We start from the raw sequence: 25,047 nt of genomic DNA on the forward strand, positions 1-25,047 counted from the left end.
GACTGTCAATCTCCCTCGGACTGGGGCTCCATGCAAGATCTCACCTCGTGGGGTCTCAATGATCCTAAGAAAGGTGAGAAATCAGCCCAGAACTACACGGGAGGAGCTGGTCAGTGACCTGAAAAGAGCTGGGACCACCGTTTCCAAGGTTACCGTTGGTAATACACTAAGACGTCATGGTTTGAAATCATACATGGCACGGAAGGTTCCCCTGCTTAAACCAGCACATGTCAAGGCCCGTCTTAAGTTTGCCAATGACCATTTGGATGATCCAGAGGAGTCATGGGAGAAAGTCATGTGGTCAGATGAGACCAAAATAAAACTTTTTGGTCATAATTCCACTAAACGTGTTTGGAGGAAGAAGAATGATGAGTACCATCCCAAGAACACCATCCCTACTGTGAAGCATGGGGGTGGTAGCATCATGCTTTGGGGGTGTTTTTCTGCACATGGGACAGGGCGACTGCACTTTATTAAGGAGAGGATGACCGGGGCCATGTATCACGAGATTTTGGGGAACAACCTCAGTTAGAGCATTGAAGATGGGTCGAGGCTGGGTCTTCCAACATGACAATGACCCGAAGCACACAGCCAGGATAACCAAGGAGTGGCTCTGTAAGAAGCATATCAAGGTTCTGGCGTGGCCTAGCCAGTCTCCAGACCTAAACCCAATAGAGAATCTTTGGAGGGAGCTCAAACTCCGTGTTTCTCAGCGACAGCCCAGAAACCTGACTGATCTAGAGAAGATCTATGTGGAGGAGTGGGCCAAAATCCCTCCTGCAGTGTGTGCAAACCTGGTGAAAAACTACAGGAAACGTTTGACCTCTGTAATTGCAAACAAAGGCTACTGTACCAAATATTAACATTGATTTTCTCAGGTGTTCAAATACTTATTTGCAGCTGTATCATACAAATAAATAGTTAAAAAATCATACATTGTGATTTCTGGTTTTGTTTTTTAGATTATGTCTCTCACAGTGGACATGCACCTACGATGACAATTTCAGACCCCTCCATGATTTCTAAGTGGGAGAACTTGCAAAATAGCAGGGTGTTCAAATACTTATTTTCCTCACTGTAATTCTAGTACATCACTGCAAATGCCTCTATTTTGAGAAACACACCAACTAACACACCAGTCCTTGTGCTGCATAAAGTAGGACCAGGTGTGAAGCCTGGCACAGCAACATCCCTCAAAAAGCCAATTAAACTAAAATAGAAGTAACAAGAGAGTAGAATTTAGCATCTTGTCCAGACAGTATTGATAGTTAATGACACAACATGTTCTGGCATTACAAACTTTGTGCAGACAAAAGTGATACAAAAAAAAATGAAGTTTAAAAGCTTACTTCAAATGACACAATTATTGACAACATGCACTTATTCCCCAGATATTTTCTTACAAAATATTCTTTGTGCAAATCAACAGGAGGAAAAGGTATTTTACGTGAAACTTGGTTAAATCCATGACAATAAAAATACAAAAACAATGCAACATATTGAACCACAGAACCCATTTTTGAGGTGTCAATTTTAAATGACCATTTCACAGGCTTTGAATTCAGTGTCCCTCATTTGAATCCTTCAACTTTCCACAAAATACAATATATTTCTTAAAATGTTTCCTCCCCAAACATTAATATTCCATATCAGAGCCCTGACAGGTTCTTTTGCCTTTGGCCAGTTTGAGTTAAAAAGACGCACCCAGTCGTTTTGGTATGCCATGTTATTGACAAGGGAGGGAATCACAGTGAATTAGTCAATAAAAAAAGTTACACACACTTAACAAGGGATGCACCGATATGAAAATTTGGCCGAAATTTGAAAGCCGATAGCCGATATATTGACCAATAAATCTAAACTTAAATCCACATTTTTATATAATTCTTGAGAGCCTGATTACAAAAAAAAAGTCTCACCATTAAAAGCCATGTCCCAAGCACTTCAACATAAATCAAACATATACAGTTCAGTAGCCTAGTTTGAACCAGTGCAAGTTTTAAAATGAATTTACACTCCTATGGCCAAATTTCTTTATCCAAAAAATAAAATAAAAAAAATGAATAAAATACTTCCTAAATAATGCAAACTAGTCATTGATAGTCAAGAATAAAAATACATATGCCATGGATAAATAAAATGGAATAGCCAACGCGTGGACAATAATGAAAAGATTTTAATTAAACCATATTTTTGATGAAAATACGAGAAAAACAAAAGTGCTTGTTATTATTAATAATGCATCACTGTTTTTGAAAAGGAAACATCTAAAATTTATATTATTGTTTCAAATAACAGCCTTGCTGTTTGAGCTGCGTGTGCTGAAGCTGAAAAGCTGAATGGGAAACTAAAGCGCTTTAAGCCTACATGAGATTAATCAGATATTTATGCTACATAAACAATATTACAAATTATATCTGCACAAAATGATTGCAAATGCACAAGTGAACATGAACTAAGTTATGTGCTAGTATGAATGTGTAACTCCTTGTTGTGGACACGCTCTACCCGCAACAACGCGCTGAAACATGGCAACTAAACCCAATGAATTCACAACGTTTATTTACAATAGTGTTCTCATTATAATGTTATGTAATATGACAGTCCCAGTCATAGTTATTAATGTCATGCATTGCTGTTTAAGCTGCACGTGCTGAAGCTGAAGATGATCACCGGCACGCTTTACTAACCCCTTAATTCTTAACCAAATGCATCCTACATGAGATAAATCAGATATATACACAAAATAAACATATTACAACTTATAATTGCACAAACCAAAAGGCTGGGGATGCACAAGCAAACTTATAGGTCAAGATGAAGGTGTAACTCTGCTGTGGATGCGCTTTTCCTCTAACAATACACTAAAACACCGGCGTACAAAGAATTTCCAACATTCTTTCACAGTTTTGTTCACTTCTCATTATAATTTTACGTAGCCTATTTGACAGACTTGCGCTGCGCATGTTGCTCTTAACGGTGTCCTTTTCGAAGTGATTCCAATCATATTTCAAGCGATTCAAACGCATCACGGCAAACAGTGCGCATCTGAAGTGTCTCAGATGAAGGAAATAATACATTATCGGCTTTAATCGGCCAAAATTTCGTATCAGGTCGACAACAATAACATTAAAAGGATCATATATCGGCCGATACCAGCATGGTGGCTGATATATCGTGCATCCCTGACAGTCTGTCTCACTCTTTCACTCATTTACACATCTCACAGCTCGTCTCCTCACTACCGGACAACAGGAGACGAAAACGGAAAAAAGCCTAGAAAGCCTGTTTAAGGCATCAGAGGTGATTTTTTTTTTTTTTTTTTTTTACAATAAACAAATGCTGAGAGACTAATTGTCTGGCCTTTTCCACAAAAAGCATAGTATGAATGAGGCTCAAGAGCCTGTTTCATATCTACATTCTACAAAAATAAAAAGAGAAATATACTGTATATACATGTACATACATAATTTACATTAGTATGAGGCTTGTCATAGTTAAAGAGACAATGAAGAGTAAACAGGATGTCTATGCAGCTTTACATCAAATGTTCTTTTTATGGTCTACATATTCTTTTTAGCCTGTTGGTTTTGTCCTCAGAATGGGAATGTTTGGAAACTATACAGAGCATATTGTACAATAAATGTGTGACCAGTAACATTTCAACAAAGTTAAAGTTAAAGCAAAACAATAATAATAATAAAAAAGTTTCTATGACACTGTATTTCATTGCTACAAAGCATTTCATTGCCCTTCAATAAGTCCTGCTGCTTTCTACGGTCTCAGCTCGGACTTCACATTCATTTCACCGCACAATAAGCTTTATTAGGCATGTAACCGACTCGTGTGGCTCTGCAGTCCTGTTTAATGCAAGAGTGTCACCTCTAATCTGCATATGCCAGTAATTCACAAGGCCAAACAGGCTAAGCTGGCCGAAAATCCAGCAGGAGAGAGAGTGGAAAAACATTTAATGTTCATGGATATAATAATCTTCCATTTGCAAAAAGCAAAGCAGCCTCAGAGGTACAGACTAGATGTTTGAAGGCTGTTTTGCTAGTGATGCTGAAATAAGGCAAACAAGCTCTGCAGCGATAACCAAGTTCAAAGGATGTATGTACTGGTTATATGCTCTCCCAACAAGGGGGGAAAAATCACTTTGTGTAATACATGTAGAATAGCATAGTATCAAAGGTTGTGGAGGAAGTAGCAGCAGATTTAAGAACAGGAATCTTAATCCCAAAATTGTGCCTCACCTTCCTCCAAAATATTTGGTGCATTTTTACCACTATAACAACAGAGACGCATCTCTCTGCAGTCATTTCATTTTTGTTGCCTCCCTAATTCTAGACTATGGTACACTACAATCCATTTAATGTGTTAAATCATTGATGTGATATTTCCGAGAGTGACTGGCAGGTCGAAACATTCCTAAACACAATCTGCCGCAACCAATTCAAGTAAACACAACAAGATATTAAGCTGGTTGTTGGTAGTGACTCAAACCCATAATGTCCACTTCTGAACTTTGCCTACCGATGGAATCAAGAGCAATTGCAGTGCAAAATAGAAATTTGGCAGCTAGGATCCTCCACTGATAGTAACATTCCAATACTACCCAGAATATGCCAACATTTTGAGTAAGGCACATGTTTGGGGAGTTTCCTTGTCAATTCCCATTACTTAATTCGGTCACATCCAACAAACCTGAATTGTCACAGTACAGCATGAGGAAACAAATCATAATGCTTCCTCATTTATAATTGATCATCTAATAAATAATAATTGATCATGTATGCATAATTGAACGTAAACATATTCAATGGCAGACACAGAATAACAATACTTTATACGTCAAGCAAGACATTTGACAGATATGGACCAATTCTGACAATCAAACTTTCAGAATATTTGTCAGAATATTGGGCGATCACATTTTGCTTGTATATTATCATGAACTGATTTTGTAATGAGTGCCATTTTAATTAGAACCAGTCAATTTGGTATTAAAATATTTGAAACTATATAAATGTTAAGTAACACTGCAGCAATTTCTTTCCCAGCGCCAAACTTCAAAGCTCTGCAATTCTTAAGGTAATATAGTTTAACATTAGCTCTAAGATTACATGTAATAATGGCATCTCTCCAGTCGATATCAACAAAGTTTATATTTCATGTGCGTGCTGTTTTTACGTGAACTGCTCTTGTGGCCTAAACCTGTTTCATGTAACAAGTTCTATTTAACTTAACAAAATACTGTTAAAAAAAATCTGGGCACAAAATCTACAATAATTCAGGAGGAAAATGATATGCCCTAAATGAGACTAATGCACGGTTCATTGCATGTGAAACTCAATCAGCTTGGCAAACGGCTTAATATTTCCACTAATCAAAGAGAAAGTATTGAGGATAATAATAATAATACCCCATTGAAGGGTGCAGTCAAGAGGCCTTTTAGATGTGCAGGTCAGCATGGAAATAACATTTTCTCACCTGAAATGAAAGCATTTACAAGCAGAACAACAAACATTGACCAAAATTAAATCATTGTGAATCTCAGATTGGTTTCAGCTGGAAGGATTCTGCAGTGAGTTTCAGTGGCATGTACAACTGTATAGTAGATTGACTGCTCACATGAGGTGATGGACACATTCCACACATCAGGTAAACACTTGACACTAGAAGCATCTCACATTAATATCTTTTCCTAATGATCCCTTTTCTATTTTTTTTTTTTTTTTTGATGCTTTCTGACTGTATACCGCTATATTCTTAAAATGAAAAAGCCAACTGTATACACATACGCGTGTTTGTGTGAGAATATCTTGATGATTTTTCTATCACAAAGTTTTCTGATGCCCGTTGACAGCATGTTTCCCTGACTCTGTATCCGTCGTACTGTTTGACAGATTCAATTTATCCAGACCTGAAACCAAAGAAAAAAAAAGAAAGAATTTGAAAGATTCAGATTTGATCTCCTCTTCTCTCACTCTCTCTCTAATAGACAAACTAGCATTTCAGACCCCAAAACTACAGTAGCCTATGCATCATCAATCAGTGGATTGCTCTGAATACAAACAGACAGAGACATGAGTCCAACAAAAGAGATGTAGAAAACAGGAATGGGGGGAAAATGTAGAGAACACACATTATGTAAAAAATACTTGTCGGTTTAACTTAAAAAAAAAAAAAAATTGGGAACCTAGCTGCCTTAAAATTGAGTTCATTGAAATAAAAAAATTGAGTTAATACAAAGAAGATTAATTTAATCAACAGAAACTCAAAACATTATGTTATCTGAACCACATTAATTATCTAAGTTGATTTGACAAAGGTAAAAAAGTTGTGATAAATATGTTTTTTTTACAGTGCAGGAATGAGGGAAATGTAGAGCAGAAAGAAATTTGGAGGTTAAACTAAGATGTAAGAAGTCATAATAGAATGAAGTCAGGCAGAATACATTACCAAGGGCTTTGAGAAGTTCCTCTCGCACGGCAGACGTGAATTTTCGGACCAGACACAATGTGGTTACCACAGCAAACAGAAGATTGTATGAAAGTACGATGTAAAAATTTCCAAGCCAATTAAATCGTCCGAAATCACCCAGGAGATCAAACCTTGTTATTCCTGCAGAAAGTGAGACACAGAAAAATGGTTCTCAGATTAACACCACCTCTTTCTTATAATCAACAAAAGGGCTGCTGAACAGCAGAACAGACAAGTTTGCATTACACCAAAACAATATCGCAAAGATTCATTTATTTTTTTTTTTTTACAACCCACAATTCTCAAATTATTTTTATTTTCTCTGAATTAACGGAATATCAAACAAAAGAACCACATGCACAAAATAAAACATCAGTGAAATGAGAATGTAAACTCATGATATGTGCCACGACTGCTTATTTGGGTTGGAGATTCTTAAAAGGATTTGGCATTTTAAAGGTGCATTGCGCAAGTCTCTGAGTTTTTGCAGAACTATGCCCCCTCTGGCGACAAGCGAAACTGCAACACTGCAACTGAACGCGCATGACGTCACGCCCAGTCTCAAATTCCGACCCGAATCCCTCTTATTTATTTTACTGTACAGGATTATAGAGGCAATCGCAGTCATCAGAGAAGGGCTCATTCAGCCCATCAGGCAATTGCTTAAGCATGTATGGGTTAGAAAAACGGGTATTTTTAACATGAAATGTTGCGCAATGCACCTTTAAGCCCGGGACACACCAAGCCAATGGACGGCTGTCGGGCAGTTTTTGTGCGTCGGCCGACTATTCCTCAGTGTCTTCCGCACCGTCGGCAGAAATTGGTCCTCGTCAGCTTTTTTTCAGCCGAATATTCGACATGTTGAATCGGCGTCAGGCCGTGAAAGAGGGAACTCTGATTGGCTGTTCAGCTTAGTGAACGAGTCAGAGCACGAGGATAATAGCAAAGAAGTAAAAACGGTACAGATAGAAGGCTGTTCTAATGTTACATCATCTTACCTGAGTGTTCCTTGGCGAATATTTCAGTATCACCATGAGCGGAATGGAATAAAGAAAGTGTTTCGCAGGATTGATAACGCACTAAGCACGCACTGCTTTGTTTATGGTTTATGTATCTGCAGCTTGCAGCGTCGATTTCCCTTTTTGAATGACGAATATATCTGCAGAAATAGACAATTGTCTCATTTACGCGCATTCTGGCTGACAGTCGGCAGTAGTTCTCTCGGTGTGTTCAAGTGCAGCTTTTTCCCCCCGACGCAGGCGACAACACAGTCAGTTTTCATCAGCGCTAGTTCTTTGGCGTCGGTTTGATGTGTCCCAGGCTTTAAACTCACTGTCAATGTCTCAAGCATGAATAAAAGGATTGAAGAAAGGGGAAAATGTATTGTTGGAAAGAAAGGACTGAAAGAACAGGTGAGGGCTCAAGATGAAGACGTGATAAAAAGGAGACAATTCTGAAATGACTACAACTCCATCTCAATCAGATAATATATATATAAAAATATATATATAACGCCACAGAGTGCATGTGCACATTCAAACAACATGTATTTGTGCAAAATAAATTTGAGTGTTATGTTGCTAAGTTGCCAAACAAGTGTTTGCTTAACTTAATAATAGTGAATGCAGCATGCAGTTTGAAATGAATTAACTCAGGTCATCACTTTAGACTGCATGGATGCAAAAAAAGAAAAGTGTTTTCTAAATTCAGTCTGAATTCAGATAATTGTTTAACCAAAATAAATTTACACTGACTATAAATTACTTGCCTTTAAATGCATCAAATTTAGAGTTCAACTAGTTTCATGTGTCAGAAAGGATGAATCTGCCTTCCTTCTTTTTCCTCCACTTGAATGCATAATGGCTATTCCTATTGGGCATGATTCTTTTTTCCTCCTCTCTCTCCAGCTTTTGGGTGCTTCTTTAAATACCATTATAACTCAACCTTTTTCTGGACTATCTCTAAATAAAACATTGCGCACAACAGGCTGACTCCTGAGGATAACTTAAAACAACTTCAATGTTTCACTTTCAAAATATAAAGCATCATCAGAAAAAGCATAAGTTGAAAATGGTAAAACAGGGTCAAGTTTTCATCCCTGGGAAAGCATATGTATTCTAAGTTAAACAACAAATAAATTAGATCTTTTCTGGACTTAATTACCAGTTAATGAGGGCAATGACCAATTTCTGCACTTTAAACTGCATGTTTAAAGGCAGCTGTAAAGATAATCACATTTAAAATGATAAATTATAAACAGGATTTATCCAATTATTTGAATAAGGATTTGGAAATGGATATGCTGATTTGCTGTAGAAGTAAACTTATTCTCAAAAGGTTTCTCTTGAGCATGCCAGATTTTTGGCTGCAGTCACATTCACACCATTATCCTGAATTCAATTAATTGCATACAATCTAATAATACCTGTAAGTCCATCACATACCACAAGGTTTATAATAGGGGTGCACTGAAATTTCGGCTAACAAATTTTTTTGGCCGAAAAAGCTGTTTCTGGCCAAAATGGTTTTGGAGGGCCGAAATCAGTGTCCAAAACAGACATTTAATTATCGCTTCACCAATGACACGTTTTGACCGTTCAGCGTCTGTTGCGTGCACACAACGTGGATAAGCTATACCAGTTAAACATGTCAGCTGTCAGGACAGTAGCTCTGGGTTGATGATATTCATTTATCGGTTTTCAATTGGTATGGTTTCTTAAATCTAAACATTTTCGACTGTGCTGTTTTCTGTTGATGTGTGAACAAACTTCACTAAACATTTGTAGCCCTCCTGCCATTCAATAATTGCAAAAAGCTCTGATTTGTTACTTTTAATATGAAGCAAAGCCTCAACTTAAAAATTCTGTTGATTTTATTACAAATTCAAGCAATAAATGTTGTTTTGGCACTCTTTAATACGCTGTGACAGATCACTGTAGCTGCAGCACAGATCAAGCGCACGTGAAGCGATCGTCACATCTCCTCTTTACTACTAGTTGCAGCACGAAATAAACATGGGTGAACACCAGAAGGTATGCTGAAAGATACATTACAACATACAAAAATTAATCCTGTCTCATGTTATCGCTCAGTTTCCCTAACTGGGGAAAGATGTCAATAAAACAGCTTGTAGGCTATACAATGACACCTTAAAGCTATTCAAAGTCCATAAACTCATTAGTTAGCTAGAAAAAATAACTAGAGAAGATCATTTTGCTAAATATATGCACTGTATTACATATTCATTATATTTTACTCAACCTGTTAGTCTTTATTATTTAATGTATGTTTGAATAAGTCTGTCATGAAAACAAGTTATTACACTTATTGTCGTTTAAATGTTTATATTTCACCAACAAACTGAAGTAAAACTAGTCTTTTATTAAAAAGCTGAAATAAAAACTACCTTATGTGTAATTTAAAATGTTTGTACAACTCAGTTTTAGCTATTTGATTGCTTATTATTAAATAAGTTTGATTAATTAATTGATTATTCATTTATTTTTGGTTTCAATTTTTGGCCAAGTGCATCCTGAATTTTCGGTTTCCATTTCAGCCAAGATTTTTCCTTTCGGTGCATCCTTAGTCTATAACCTATAGTCATTGACGATCATGTTGAATTAAAACAATTGCATAAAACTTTAGGTGAACTGCACTTTCCTGCTCATGTGTAAATGATTTATTTAGCAAAAGCCTCCTTTTTTTGGAAACCCCTAGTAATTACATAAAATAAAGAAATCCAAGTAACTTGCTCCTACACAAGATTAAAAAAAAAAATCAAGAGTTAAATATCTAGGCGTTAAAAAGTGTTGAGGTGAGAGTTGTAAAATGTCTGTAAAAATCAGTGTCACAAGTCAGTTTGCCTTTCCCACATTTTCAACAGGCTCCTGCAGTCTGCTTATGTGTACACACACACACACACACACACACACACACACACACACACACACACACACACGCACACGCACACGCACACGCGCGCGCGCACACACACACACACCTTTGAGTATTTCTGAAGGACTTCCATCTTCCATCCACATGCAGGATGTTTTTGAGTCTATTTGATAGTAAATGAGTTTTAATTTGTCAGTTTGAGACTCTATGGCTGCTTTTCCACTGTTGGGCCAAACCGTTCTCTTTGCTTAACCGTTCCATTCTGTGCTGATCAGGGTCAGCCGGCACGGATGTGGTTTCATTTTCCACTGTGGTGATAACGGCCACTCTTTGGAATGTAATACAAATGCGTCAGTCTTTGCCTTGGCTATTTACTGATGATATGAGATGTAAATATACTGCGTTATGGAGGATGATCAGATAATTTTGAAATTGAATAATGACTTTGTGTTTACGTCGCTCAAATAGCGCGCTTAGCCAGCTACAGAGAAACTGGTAGCCAGGCAACAGAGATAAGTGACCAATCCTGAGTGGTGACGTCACTACACGTATTCTAGCAGCACGGTTCGGCATGGTTAGCCAACGGTGCAGAGAATTCCGGGCTCAGAAAGGTTTGTAATCATGCCGTGCTGTACTAGGCTCAAGTAGAACATAACTGGAACCATTCTTAGAACCGTTTGGCACGACGGTGAAAAAGCAGCTTATATGAACAGTTGATGAAATTCTTTGGTCAAAAACAAACAAAAAACTACTCTATGCAACCTCTCCTTTCATCTATTCAGCAGCACAGCAGAAATGTTGATATTTTCTGAAGCTCCTAATGAATCACTGTACTCACTCACTAACACACACACACAAGGCTATTTGAACAGCTGTCTCTGTAGCTTGCCATGTTGTTTATTGCAGCTATTGTGACGGCTGCTTGTCTGTCCATTTTCTCGCTCCATTCTTGTGTAAAATCTCTATGGCAAATCCTGCTGGAATGTTACTTGTTAAATCTGAACAGTGGAAATGAGTTTGCAGGTATGTGTAAGCTGCAAGTGCGTCAGTGCAGCTGGATAATGTAGAACAATTGTAGTGTCCAAAAACAAACAAACAAACATTGCATGGCATGTTAATGGCAACCCCAAGAAATACACAGATGCTTATGAAGGATAGTGTATGCATGCATGCAGGGAGGACCTTACCAAGTGTTCGGGACATGACAGGCAAGGCCGAGCTCAGCACTAGAATAGATACACAGCAACCGATGATCTACAAGAAAAGGAAAAACAAGTCTAAGAAACATTTCCATCATTCCAAATTAAATATAAAATGACAAAAGATTCCATAGTCAATAGCTTTGGTAAAAAGAAAATATAACTAAATGCAACATGACCAATTTTTCACGATAATAATATTATAAATTGTAAGGTTAAAATTTCTTTTAAGGTGTCCTTGTTACAGTGTAATTATACATTGAAGTACAACATATTATAATGCAATAATTGGGAGGTTATTTTTGTATTCAGATGCTAAACAATATATTCAGGTATTTAACAATTTTTTTTAGAGAATAACATGAACAATGAACTGTGTGAATATTTTCCCATCTGACTGAGTGTCAACAGGCCATAAAACTGAAGCAGTGTTGCAGATCCTACCGTCGTCATGGTAGTGTCGTCCTTTCTGGGAGTGAGCTCCTGAAAGATGCGAAGGCTATAGAAGCCAACCACAGACGAGACCATCAGATAACTGTTCAAGAGTTAAGACTAACACAGAGGTTTCTCGTCAAACCCTTTACTAGCATTTCACTCTAGAACACACTCACAACAATCATAAACAAACAACTTGAGTCCCCTCACTAAACACACACAATCTGTGATCAAACACTAGACTACAGCTCATGCATAATTTGAGAAATCACACACAGCAAAGGATACAACATGAGAATAATTTCAATAACTGCCTGGGCAACTCCAAACGTGGATAAAGAGGCATTGCCAATATCTCTCTCCTGCCAAAAGAAAGAGTGAAAGTTACTGCCAGAGGTTATTTTCATAAACTTAATTTCCCCAAATAAAATTTGGTTTCAGAACATGATAATTTTTTAGTATGACTCTCATAAGTGCCGGTTTAGGTTCTGGACTGAGGCAATGCTCTTACTGTACATGGAGAAACTGCATGTAGTGGACGTGTTTTAGCGACATGCCCAACGCGAAGGCTCCTGTTACAACTGAAGCTGTTAATCTAAATAAGACTACAGTGTTGACACCTCAGTGCTTGAGGCGGTGTGGGAAGAAAAAAGCGCACAAATATTTGGAGCTGTTCTGAGTGAACGCTATTATGAAGAAATAAAACGTATAAAGCTCAGATTAGCGAAGTTTCCCCTCTCACCAATGAGGACAGACAGAGTGAAATTGGCGAAGAAATGAATGGAAGCAGATGAAAGAAATCTTTTTAAATTCACCGCTGCTCACACACGCATAATATGCGAGCAGGTGTTCAAACAAAAAAAAAAAAAGAAAAGAATGAAAAAGCAGTGGTGCTCTTACAGTAAGAGGCTGCATTGAATGAATGGCTGCCAAAAATTAGGAGAAAAATGTGGAAAAAAGAAACCAAAACAAATGCGTTGGCAAACAAAGTTTTTCAATCTCAGGCCTTTAATATCTTTTGAAGTCATTGATGTGATCTAAAGGTTTGGATTAGAATTATTACAATAAAAGCCAACATTTATTTGGCATAATTTATCAATGTAAAACAATCTTAGTCTGGGCTTGACAAGTAAAATAAATAAATAAAATAAAAATCAATCATCAGTCTCATTCTAATGATGTGCACTTGACAGAAGACCAATTCAAAATCAACAGAGCATATACAAATATTTATGATGATCCTTTTAACAGGATTAGATAAAATCTGAACTAGATTTTATAATGTCAGTCTTGCTTTTGTTTATACTGATGTCAGGACTGAAGAAAGTTTACATGTGATTAAAAAAACAGAGAAGCTTAACTAAACACTGACTTGTAAAATATGATCAAACGCTCACTTTATATTACTGAATCATCCAAGAAAGTTAGGTTGTAGTTAATGTGAAATGAGACCAAAATAGGTAATGTGATCAAACATAAAACCATAACCCATTCTCACTTGCTCAATAATAGCATAAACACCACTGACAGTGTTTCAGAGGAACTATGAGAGCTAAGAATTATAATTATAATATTGTGTGAGTGTATATTTATATAGCATGTAGTAGAGCAATACAATTAATCATTAAAAGATCGCAATCTCGATTCAAATACCCACACAATCTTATTCCTAAATGACAATGATTCAGCCATGTCTATAAAATCTTTGACAAGTACGATCACAGCGAACATTCAAGTCTGTGTCGGGGCTGCCACTGAGCCAGAGAGAGCAGTTGTCATGTATAGGTATGAAACAGCTTAAAAAAAACAGTTTTTTCAACCACACTAGGCCTCCCTGGTAGAAGAGATAATTGTCTCTCAATGGGACCTTCCTGGTTCAATAAGTAAAATCACAGAAGTACTGGGATAAATGTCTATAGTTGGGATATAAACACTGATGTCTACGGTAGTGATCAAAATAAAGTAAATCACCTCTTGAAAGTAAATTGGCGCTTCAAATTGTATCAATTACATCGTTTCACCAGTAGTTGGCGACACATGACTGTTAAAAATGAATTTATTGAATCATTCTTTCAAGAGATTCATTCAAAAACACTGACTCATCCAGTAATGAAACAAGTGAAGTCTTTATGATTCAGCTATTGAATCATTCATTCAAGCCAATTTTTTAAATAGACTGCAGCAATAAACATTTTGTCAGAATCACTAGTACATGTTTTGTTTAGTTGTCCATTCAGAATCATGATCTATTTAAAAAAAAAATAAAAAAAATCGCAATTCCCAATTTATCCAGACTCGTGCAGCTCGAATATGTAGTATTAATCTAATAAGTATGTATGCATGTATGAATGTATAATTAAACTTATTGTAAAGCGTTACACTTTACAATTAGTTTAATTTTGTTAATATTAGTTATTTTTAGAACATTTTTTAACAGCATTTATTAATCAAAGTTAATGTAATGTTATGCAGGATGGATGTGGAGTGAAACTGTGTGTGTGTACATGTGTATACGACACATGTATACACACACAGTTTCACTCCACATCCATCCTTAACTGTCATTTCACTTCTAACCATAAACAGAATGATATTATTGAACTGGACAGCCATCTGCAATCTCCTTTTATGCTCAGAGCTGTGTAAGGTGTTTGTTGGCGCTGCTTAACACCTGTGATTGAGTGAGTTTAAGGATATCTGTGTGTTTGCCTTCCTTCAGGTGTGTTCTAACTACACTACATGTTTTGATGTGCCTCAGCTACCTCTGATGTTGGATAATAACAGAAAAAAACAAAAAAAAAAAACTAATCATGATTAGATTTTTTTACATTCTCTCTTTTTTAGAAAGCTGTTTACTGACAGGTTAGGGGCTAAATACCATCAGTCGACTCTTACCAAAGGTTCAGAGGTCAAAAAGAAAATGATGATATCCCTTGCTTTCCCGCTCATCTTGTTTCATTCCATCACTCCTTCTGCTCCGTATGACATATGTGAGATATGAGTTCGGATGAGAAACGGACATTAATGAGGCTGTTTTTAGCATCGACAATAATTCTGAATCCATGGGGAGTGACAGCAATAAGACTTTTATGGCAGTCATTAGCAACAGTGCATCAGACAGCTTAATGCAAGCAGTGCCATTGCATTAGATCTCCTTACCTCATAGCCACATTTACGACACCCTGCCTTATCTGACAGTCTCTGCGTTAACCTAGTTACCTTAACTCGCATCAATCTCTCTTAAGATTGTTGCGGAATGCAGGCCCACGCCCCACCACATCCCAACCCGACGTAAAAACCATCAAACAGACGTAGAGACACCACTGCTGGGTTGTCGTGGTTACACGAGATCATAAGCATGGCACCAGTCCAGCTCATCAAACGCATAAACCATTAAACCAGCCTGTCAAGAGGGCCCTTCGTCTCTGAACACTGTGACAAGTGTAATTTGGGGGATTTTCAGTCAAGCATCATGCCAAGGCAAATATCGACACTAATAAAATAATTAGAATGTGAAGCGGGCACTCTAATAGAGAAGCTCAACACTGTCAAACCGTGGCCAGAAAAGGGATCTGCCTTTCCTTTGTTGTGGGAAGAAAAAGGAAAATGTGCAAAGCAAGGATAGCAGGTGGGAGTGGTGAAGTAAGGTGAGATAAGAGCATCATTGTATGGAGGGAAGGAAAGAGTGAGAACAAAATGTTCATTTAAAAAAAACAGGAAATGACGTAACGGTTCCCATGGACCTATTAAATTTACCTGTCCAAGCTCAAATAAGTGGTAAACTGACTTGGACCCAAATTTAACCAGTCGTAGCTTGTAATTACCTTGTCAAAAGAGAAAACTGACACGGTCTTCTCACAGTGCATAACTGCTCAAAGGTTAAATGATGGTTTCATTGCAGCAGTTTGGCTGAAAGGACTTTGTTCAAGTACTCAAAACACCCAGTTAAAACAAATGAGGTCTGTGTGAAGAGTTTCACACAGGTACAGTGCGTGAGTGCCTTTGAATTGACATCAAGCAGAGCGAACGGGAGCACAACTCTGATAAAGAGCATCAAACAGCAGCGACATGATACACATCTAGACCGGCCTTTTCTTCTACAGCACACACCTGAGCATATCAGGAAATCAGTTTGTGTCAACGCAAAGCATGATTTTAGCAGGACACAGCAGTAGTGAGAGGAGGCGGCAACAAGTGAAGGAAAAATCCAGAAAAGATGAGTATTGGGTTGTTGACATGCATTTTTCTTACCGTTGAACCCTTTGGCATAGCCGTCTCATCAACGAGCAAGTACACAATGTTCAGAGCAACCAGGAGAACAGAAATCGCCTGCAAGCAGCACAGATTAAAACAAGCATAAGCATTATAAACAGCAGAAAGAAACATAAAACCAACTCATAAAATAAACTGCAAGTCATATGCTTTGTGGTTCGACCCTGCAAAGTCTAAAAGACATACCGTTCCAGCAAGAAGGATCAGCATCACTATGGGGTACAGAAGGTTCTTTTCCCAGGCTGAGGCCTTCTTTCTCCTTTCTAGGACGGAGGGATGAGAGAAACGATTTTAGTGCACATTTATCTGACTGACTGTACATACAGTATGTTTAATTTAACCTTATAATTCCTTTAATTAGTCCATGCCTCTCAGTGTCTGACAATTTTTTTTAAATTAAATACGGAGTAAAATAAACAATCTGTGTTTAATGCAGGATAATTTTTAAAACATTATTTTTCAATTAACAAAGCAATAAGGACACTATTCATAAGTGTAACACTACACAATAAGTTTCAATTTCTTAATGTTAGTTACTGCGTTAGTATCACAAACTTTAAATTTGCTACAACATTTATTAACCTAGGTTAATGTTAATCTATAAATATATACTACCTTTCTTAGTTAATTCATATTTGTTCAAAATACATTCATAACACTAATTTATTAATGTTACATTAAACTAAATGTATACATAAGATAACTTTAAAAATGTTAAAATGCAGTAGTCTATGTAAAAATGAACATTAATCTAATAGATTAATAAACGCTGTAAAAGTATTGTTCATGGTTAGTTCATGATACCAAGGGCATTAACTAATTAAACTTATTGTCAAGTGTCACACATAAAAGGCTACATTTACAATGTCAGTTTATGGAATTGCCAACTTACAGGTGCGAGTCTCGAAATGTCCTGTTCACACAGCAACTTACAGTAGCGTCTTGAATACTATCTGTATGAATGTGTGGCCATATGTGACCCTGGACCACAAAACCAGTCACATGGGTTGTTGAAATTGAGACTCATACATCACATGCAAGCTGAATAAATAAGCTTTCCATTGATGTATGAATTGTTAGGATAGGACAATTGTTGGCTGAGATACAACTATTTGAAAATCTGGAAATTTGAGAGTGCAAAAAATAAAATAAAGTCAAATAAAATAAATCGCCTTTAAAGTTGTCAATTTATGTTCGCGATTGTGCTGCATTCATAATATAATAACTAACTGTAGCTTCTATGATAATCTATTGCTTTGCAATTCATTAGTGTGTAGAGATACCAGTTATTTCTGGGTTTACTGAATTATGGCTACATATAAGCATGTCTATAGTTCAGAGGTTTCGGTATAGTTCAGAACAGTTGAACAGGAAAACCTCAAACATTAAGGCTTCTCCTGCTCCACTCATGAAGTGGGTCTAGATTAGAACATCTTCTCTATATCTCAGTGTCTGTCACTCCTGTGCCGCTCTGCCCTCTACTCTCTCCTTCTCAACATCTCCCGCTCTGCTTCTGCTCTGGCTCTGAGGTTGGCTGGGTTCCCTGCATATGCACCATGCTGCCTCTAAATTAATGACCGCACTTGGAGAGACAGCCACAATAAAGTTTGCATCACACTCCAATATCCTAAGTGCCTTTGTGGCCTCCTCTCCTTCCAACTGCTTGTCTCTCTGGAATCATTTATAATACCCCAAAACACAAGCTGACGTCGAAAATGATACAGCCATACCTCATCTGGCCCCACTCCAAATGACTGTTCACATTCAAATATGCACACACTTTGCAATTCAACATTATTATGAGTGGATATTGCAGCCAACACATATTTTAAACTGACAGTTCATAATCATGGTTCAATTTAGTTTAAAATAACGTTGTTAAAAACATCTCTCACCGAGTTTGTTCCTCTGATTGCGAATGTTGTCCAGCTCTTTGTAGAGATGGTGCTGAGAGTTTCCATGGAAATAAGAGTTTGACATCGTACCTGAGTGACAGAAGACGGAAAGATACTTTCATTCTGTTTACCTTGGCTTATTAATAGCTTCTGTAAAAGAAGATCAAAGGAAACATTAGTGATGTGAACATAAATCAGTGGTTTGAACGTTATCTTTTCCCTTACTCAAGTACATAATTAATATATCACACCATTTGTCAGAAAGTCTGTCAAGAAAGAACAGCTTTCATGGAGTGGAGATTCAATATCTACAATTCAATATATGGACGCCCAAGAAGTGAGACTGTGAGATTATTGTATATTAGAACATTTCTATTAAATTTTCTATTTCTGCTACTTTCAACAACTGCAACATTTAAGAAAATCCCATGAGCACCACACAACAGCAAACTCAAATGTGGTTAACAGTGCTGGAAAACAATGCTTTGAAAAGTTAATTGTTGCTTTAAAAAAAAGTGAGTAATTACATTAAATCATTATATTTCATGGAAAGGAACACGTTTGATACTTTTAGGTCACTTTTTTATAGACATTTTTAAGGTCATAACTTCTGGAGAGAAACAGCACAGACACTGGTCAAAGATTCTAATGCACATGTGTCAAACCGCCTAAGCATCCAGCTGGACGCAAATGCAGTATTCGCATCAGAACTGAGGTATACTTTGGGTCTAGGCCAGACGCGTGCATGCTGCAACTGGTTTTGACGGAAGAGGGGACTGAGGTTTCTTCAAAACACTGACTGTGTGTGTGTCAGGAGGTGAGAGTGAGAGGGCAAAACCAGAGGGGTTCTCCAGGAAAACCACAGACTTCTGTCTCATTTAGCTCTCATTTATCCATTTCATTCTGGTGTTTTTTTCTTTCTTTTTTTTTCCTGTTTCAGTGGTTCGTTTGCTCCTCAAAGCAAAGGATTGGTTTGCACAGCCTCGGGGGACACACACTGGCAGATCAGCAGCAATTAGTTCAGTGTTACACCGTTACTGGCGTGCAATAAAAACACAATCTTTCATCTTTTCAACGACATGGGGCTGAGAAGTCAATCACTTTGATCAAAACGTGATTATTATTATGATGATTGTACCACGCCCTGTCTGGTAGAGGTTCAGGTTCATAAAGAAATCTATTAAAAGAAAGAAAAAAAAACACAACAGGTGGGTTCCTGATCGTGTACTTGTCTATACCAGTGAATTTTAGGGAAAATCTGTACCCTCCAACCAAAACTGTGAGAACAATGAAATGGGAAGTGTCACTATTAGCTGATCAGGACTGGATTGTTCTGCCAAACATGGCTCACAGTTGCCTTAAAGGGCTAACATGAGGTGAACAAAAAGTGAGAGAAAGAACAACAGAGTCTTTTTTGTCAAACGTGTTTTATGGAATAATAATTCCAAAAGTTTGTTCAAATCAGCATGAATCAATCATTTCCAAAAAGAAGATTAGGAAACACTTGACTAAATTCTTGCTTATAGCCCTTCAATTAAGGTGATAAAGGTGCTGGTCAGCAGCAACTCAGTAGAGGGATGCTGGCAGAAGGAAAGGAGATGATGTCATTGTTTTCTAAAGAAACTTCAGCCGGTTTTCTGCATTACGTCAGTGGTAATTATGCAAAAGCAGAGAGCCATCCGGTACCGAGGAGAGTTTATGCAAGGTCACCCTGCCACTGCGCATCTGGGCAACAGAGAAAAGCATTGCAAGAGCCAAGACAGAGGACAAACAAATGCCTGCAATTATATGAAAAGGCTAATATTAAAGCATACACTCAGACAAATGCACCTAAACACACAGCCACAAGATTCCCTCACATTGCATAAACACAAGTGCACTAATGCATCCATAGAATGACATTCACACATAGCAATATACACACACAACTACGTGAATGTATTCAAAATAATACTTCAAAATACAACACAGACACCAAATGGAGAGATCTGTATTAATGGCCTCCATTTAAGGACAGTAAGGTTGACATCAGATTACTGGATCAACTGAATAATTAACACGCTTATCAATTAGCCCATATCAAAGGCCTGCAAGAGAGCGTGTGCAGGCATGTAGTATCTAAATGAAGTTACAGTCAGTTGGGTAATTGTTATTAGATAGAACACAGATAAGAGAGTAAAGCAAAGTAGACAGTTTCCTCTTGAACTCTCTTCCCCTCAACCTCACCTCAGGTTTTTATTTACGGTGCAAAAGAAGAAAAGAAAGAAAATTCCTTAAATTCCTGATAAGGTAAATTCGTTCTCTCTTTAACGCCTGAGCGAGATCTTCCTATAACGCAGAGTTCTTATGCTTTGCCAAAATTGCATTCCGCATCCCTAGTGGCCTTTTGTCACCCGATCACAGTGACTGCCACTGCGGTTCACATCAAACAACAATCACAAAAAAAGCGAATATCGTTAAGACCGATTACAATTATTTTATCAGGTGTTCAAAGCAAATCTGCCTTTGGTGCTAACACTACAGAACCAAACAACCAAATGAGAGGCTATTGAAATTCATCCATGGGATTTGGCCAACTGGGTACTATCAGTTAAGATGATCTAGCTTACCTCCGTGAATTCAATAGAAAAAGCACATGTTCTATGTTGACTGGCATCTGTACACTCTGTTGCGTGCTTGAGTTGAAGCTAAAGTCTAGTTTGGCTTTAAGCCTAAACACTTCCTGCATTGTGTGGATGTTTGTGTAGGGCAGCAGTCGGGAACCTATGCTTCTCGAGGCACACCTGGCTCTTTGACAAAAATCATGTGGCTCACCAGGTCTGGCACCCTTTACCAATACATGATCGATAAAAAATTTGACGCATCAATAGACATTTCTGCAGAAAAAGAAGATAATTACAATTCCTTTATTGTATATCCCGAAGCTAATGAAAAGAAAGTTTAGAATAACACATTTCAAGTTGTACCAGCCAAAGTGCACTCAGATTCAAGAAGCTACGTAGCTTGTTTGTAGTAGTTTAAAAATGTTTAGAACCGCAGTGAAAATGTAAAAGTAGGCTATATAAAAAAAAAGTGACTGGACTGAAACATATAATTTTATTGAAACTGGGGCTTTGCTGTGCCAAGAGACAAAAATGAAAAAATGGCTCTTAGGTCAAAAAAGGTTCCTGAACCCTGGTGTAGGGGAATAAAAGCCAGCTAAAAGAAGACAAGTGTGTGAGAAAACTTTAAATTCTACTTTTATGATGTTTCACCAGTTACTTGATTGATTTAAACAAGATCACTGGAGTCCCTGGTTTGATGAATGTGGCTGCTCCACCAAGTCCTGTTTATAAATAGCAGTACATACAGTGCTACATCACAGTGCAACTAGATAAATAGATTTATTAAATAGAAAAATAAACTACGTGCTTTGGCTGGAAATAATTAATTGTGCTTTAATTCTTAAAAACTGTATATATATAAAAGTATATATATATATATATATATATATATATATATATATATATATATATATATATATATATATATATATATATATATATATATATATATATATATATATATATATATATTAGTGTAAAATATACAGAAAAAGTTTAGTTGTAATAAACATCATGTACACACAAAATGGAAAAATTGCTTTGAGTGGGCTAATGGTCGTGCCCTCTGAATCAGAGTGCATGGGTATGATTTCTCAGATAAGAGAGGATGAATGGGTGGGTGTTAAAGGAAGTGAGAGAGTGGGTGTTAAACAGTCAGGGACATCGTTCTATTAGAACAGAAGCAGGTCAATGAAGGGAGATAGCTATATATTTTATTTTATTTAATCTTTTCTTTTGAACAAAAATTTAAGTGCAACATGTTTAAGGATTAATATGTCAGATCTGTCATCTGGGTGGCATGGTGATGTGGCATAGTGGCTCAATCTCAACCAGACAGTAGCTGGTTGACCAGGCTGAGCCATGAAGCATGACCATTGTGTTTTTTGCAATGCATTTATTCCCCAGGTTACTACAGAGAATCTACCCCTGTAATAGGTGCAAGATTATATAATGCATTTGCCCCATCATACAAAAAACAAACACACTCACCATTGAGTCTACGTTCCAGGGCCTCTTCCTGCAGCTGTATACAATAAATCTGTTCATCCAGATCCTCTAAAATCTACACGGAGAAAGAGAGGGAGTGTGTGAGGGACACTGACAGAGTGGATCTTTAAACACACACACACACACACACACACACACACACACACACACACACACACACACACACACACACACACACACACAGAGAGAGCGTAACTGTACTTACTGTGGGTTTGACTAGTAACTGGCCCATCACTGTGAACATGCGTGACATTCCCACTGGAGTACACACTGATGAGATGAGACAAGAAGCTGCTTAAAACCACACACACATGCTCATTTATGCTTTTCTAAGGCAAGAGTATGAATGCAACCTTTGAACTAAAGAGTTCAAGTTTATGTAACTACTGTTACAGTGGGTGAAACAAGTGAAAAGGGCATTTTGAGTCACAGCAGGGGTGGGCTATATAACTAAAAATATATATTTTCTTGATCATTTTCAGCCTTTTATGCCATTTTGACATATTAGCTCTGAAAAAAAAACAAAAAAACATCATTTTAAATAATTTTAATGAGAGGAACCATTTTAACCAAACAGACACTTCAGCCAAGAAGATTCAACATGCTCAAAGTATTTAAAAAAATTCACTAAATGAACAAATTTAATTGTATACATCAATATAACAATACATAGGAATAAAACATTTACCTACATACTTACTAAAACATTTTAAACGCCTCGTTCACAATGTTGCTTAAATTTTATATCGCCAGCAAAATCATGAACATATCATAAATAATAAAAATATTACCCTGCCCTAATGCACAATCACATTAACTGCCTGCGTATTATATAGTATTCTCCCATAGCAAATTGCACAAAGTCTTTCTGTCATATTTGTCATAACTGTCAGTCACAGCTAATTATGTTATATTAGGTTAGACTCAAAACGTTCAAATTTAAAACTTTAGAAGAAAAGTGCAACATTCAATCTACAAACACTGACTTGTCACTGTTCAGACAGTGCTTAATTTTCCTTACAATGTCTATACACTGCTCTGCACTGGAAGTTACGGTGGCCAATAAGGGCTAGATGCGGAAACGATGGTTTCCTGTGAACTTACTAAGCAGCAATAGGCCACCCATCAGAGAGATGCAGGAGTAGAGGTACGGCAGATAAAACTCCCATAAATCTAGAATGAGAGAATGAGACAGGCACAGTAAACCACAGATCAATACATATCTGATTACATCACATGCATGCATCCACAGCAGCAGGAGGAGGGTTAAAAGAGATACCGTAGAGCGATTCCATACTGGCCGCATCATTGTCGATGAGAGCGGACGCCACCCATACAATGCCCAGGATGAGGAGACCCAGCAGAAAGAGCATGACAAATGTCTCCAGCACTCGAGCCTTTATGCCCTGAAAGCAACAAACACCCTCTTTAATGATTTCAAGTTTACTTATGGTTGTAGCCAAGAGTGATTCAGAAACACACACACACACACACACACACACACACACACACACACACACACACACACACACACACACAGATCAGCAGGTGTAAATGAGGCTCTAATTGGAAATTTGGCTGTGGAAGCCCCGGGACTTCCCTATAACACTGCCTCAATGTCAAGCCCCCTTCCCAACACAAACACACACACAACAATAGGTCACAACACACACAAAAAAACGAATGACCTTCCTCCCTCTCATTCACTGACACGCACACTTATATGAACTGTTATTAACATGTCCGGTCGGAGTTTGCGGCTAAAATGAAAAAGGTGGCTACTACTGTCTGAGATTAACTCCAGAGGCTCATCTGGAAACTATTAGAGGAGTTTTTTCTGGGTCAGTAAGTTCCTGATGTGTGGCATTTAACTCCACTCCTGATTTGCTCTGTTTCCACAGAACCTAGATATTGATGTTATAGCACGATTGTGACAAGTCAGAAAGATTTTTTAAACAAATTGGTAACACTTTACAATAAGGTTCCATTTGTTAACATGAACTAACAATATTAAATACTTCTGAAGCATTTATTCATCTTAGTTTGTTCATTTCAACATTTACTACTAAATTATTAAAATCAAAAGTTGCATCTGTTAATATGGACCTGAGCTATCATGAACGAACAATGAACAGCAGATTTTTTTTTTTACTAATAAACACTGTAATACATGTATTGTTTATTGTTAGTTAATATTAGTTAATGCATAAACTAATGCGACCTTATTGTCAAGCAAACTTTTATAATAACTTGCGACTTGATCAATGTAAAGAATTTGTATTTTCTATAAAAAAAGCTTTGTTTTCAAAGAATTCTAAAAAGGATCACGGTTAAAAAAAGAAAGAAAAAAGGGCTGCACGATTAATCATATTTTAATCGTGATAATTTCTGCTTCTCTCAATTAATTAAAAATGTTCATCACAATATTTGCCCCACTGATTATTTTTCTTTAAAAGTTTTTTTTTTTTTTTTTTTTTTTTTCTTATTTATTATTTGCATTAGTAATAAGCCTCCACTATCTTTCCTGCTTGAGGCTGTCAGATTTCAAGAGAATAAATCCACTAAATGGGTCTTTTCTGCCCAGTATTTTACTTTTATCTTCTCAATCTGGCAACAAATCTGTGCATATCTCTGCGCAGCAAAAAAGCAATGATGATCTAACAACACTGACAAGCATGCATGTTGGAGTTAAGCGATGTTCACTGTGAAGTTCTGTTCCAATGAAAGTGTCATACAGCCAGTTTGTGTTCCTTCATG

The 25,047-nt window shown here is 37.2% G+C and overlaps 1 protein-coding gene across 5 annotated transcripts in view; it reads right to left on the reverse strand.

Moving 5' to 3' along the window:
- Positions 1 to 25,047, reverse strand: part of lmbr1 (limb development membrane protein 1) — a 39,487-nt gene that overhangs the window by 1,016 nt on the left and 13,424 nt on the right. Inside the window, exons 6-18 of one of the 5 annotated variants that reach the window (XR_014029682.1) lie at positions 23,570 to 23,696; positions 23,395 to 23,463; positions 22,496 to 22,560; positions 22,273 to 22,345; positions 18,179 to 18,268; positions 16,470 to 16,546; positions 16,263 to 16,340; positions 12,300 to 12,373; positions 12,021 to 12,111; positions 11,565 to 11,631; positions 6,463 to 6,624; positions 5,802 to 5,923; positions 1,137 to 1,210 (exon numbers count right to left, since the gene is read on the reverse strand). Coding sequence is in view for 2 of the 5 variants with exons in the window: in XM_081359259.1 (XP_081215385.1) it covers positions 5,838 to 5,923; positions 6,463 to 6,624; positions 11,565 to 11,631; positions 12,021 to 12,111; positions 12,300 to 12,373; positions 16,263 to 16,340; positions 16,470 to 16,546; positions 18,179 to 18,268; positions 22,273 to 22,345; positions 22,496 to 22,560; positions 23,395 to 23,463; positions 23,570 to 23,696 (1,059 nt within the window). In the remaining 3 variants the exon portion in view is untranslated. Of the gene's footprint in view, positions 1 to 1,124; positions 1,211 to 5,422; positions 5,491 to 5,706; positions 5,924 to 6,462; positions 6,625 to 11,564; positions 11,632 to 12,020; positions 12,112 to 12,299; positions 12,374 to 16,262; positions 16,341 to 16,469; positions 16,547 to 18,178; positions 18,269 to 22,272; positions 22,346 to 22,495; positions 22,561 to 23,394; positions 23,464 to 23,569; positions 23,697 to 25,047 lie in introns of those variants that run through there. The other 4 variants (XR_014029683.1, XR_014029684.1, XM_081359259.1 and 1 more) reach the window with 4 other exon arrangements.

This window comes from Scardinius erythrophthalmus (assembly GCF_964197995.2).
Source record: "Scardinius erythrophthalmus genome assembly, chromosome: 2".
NCBI classification, from domain to species: Eukaryota; Metazoa; Chordata; class Actinopteri; order Cypriniformes; family Leuciscidae; genus Scardinius; species Scardinius erythrophthalmus.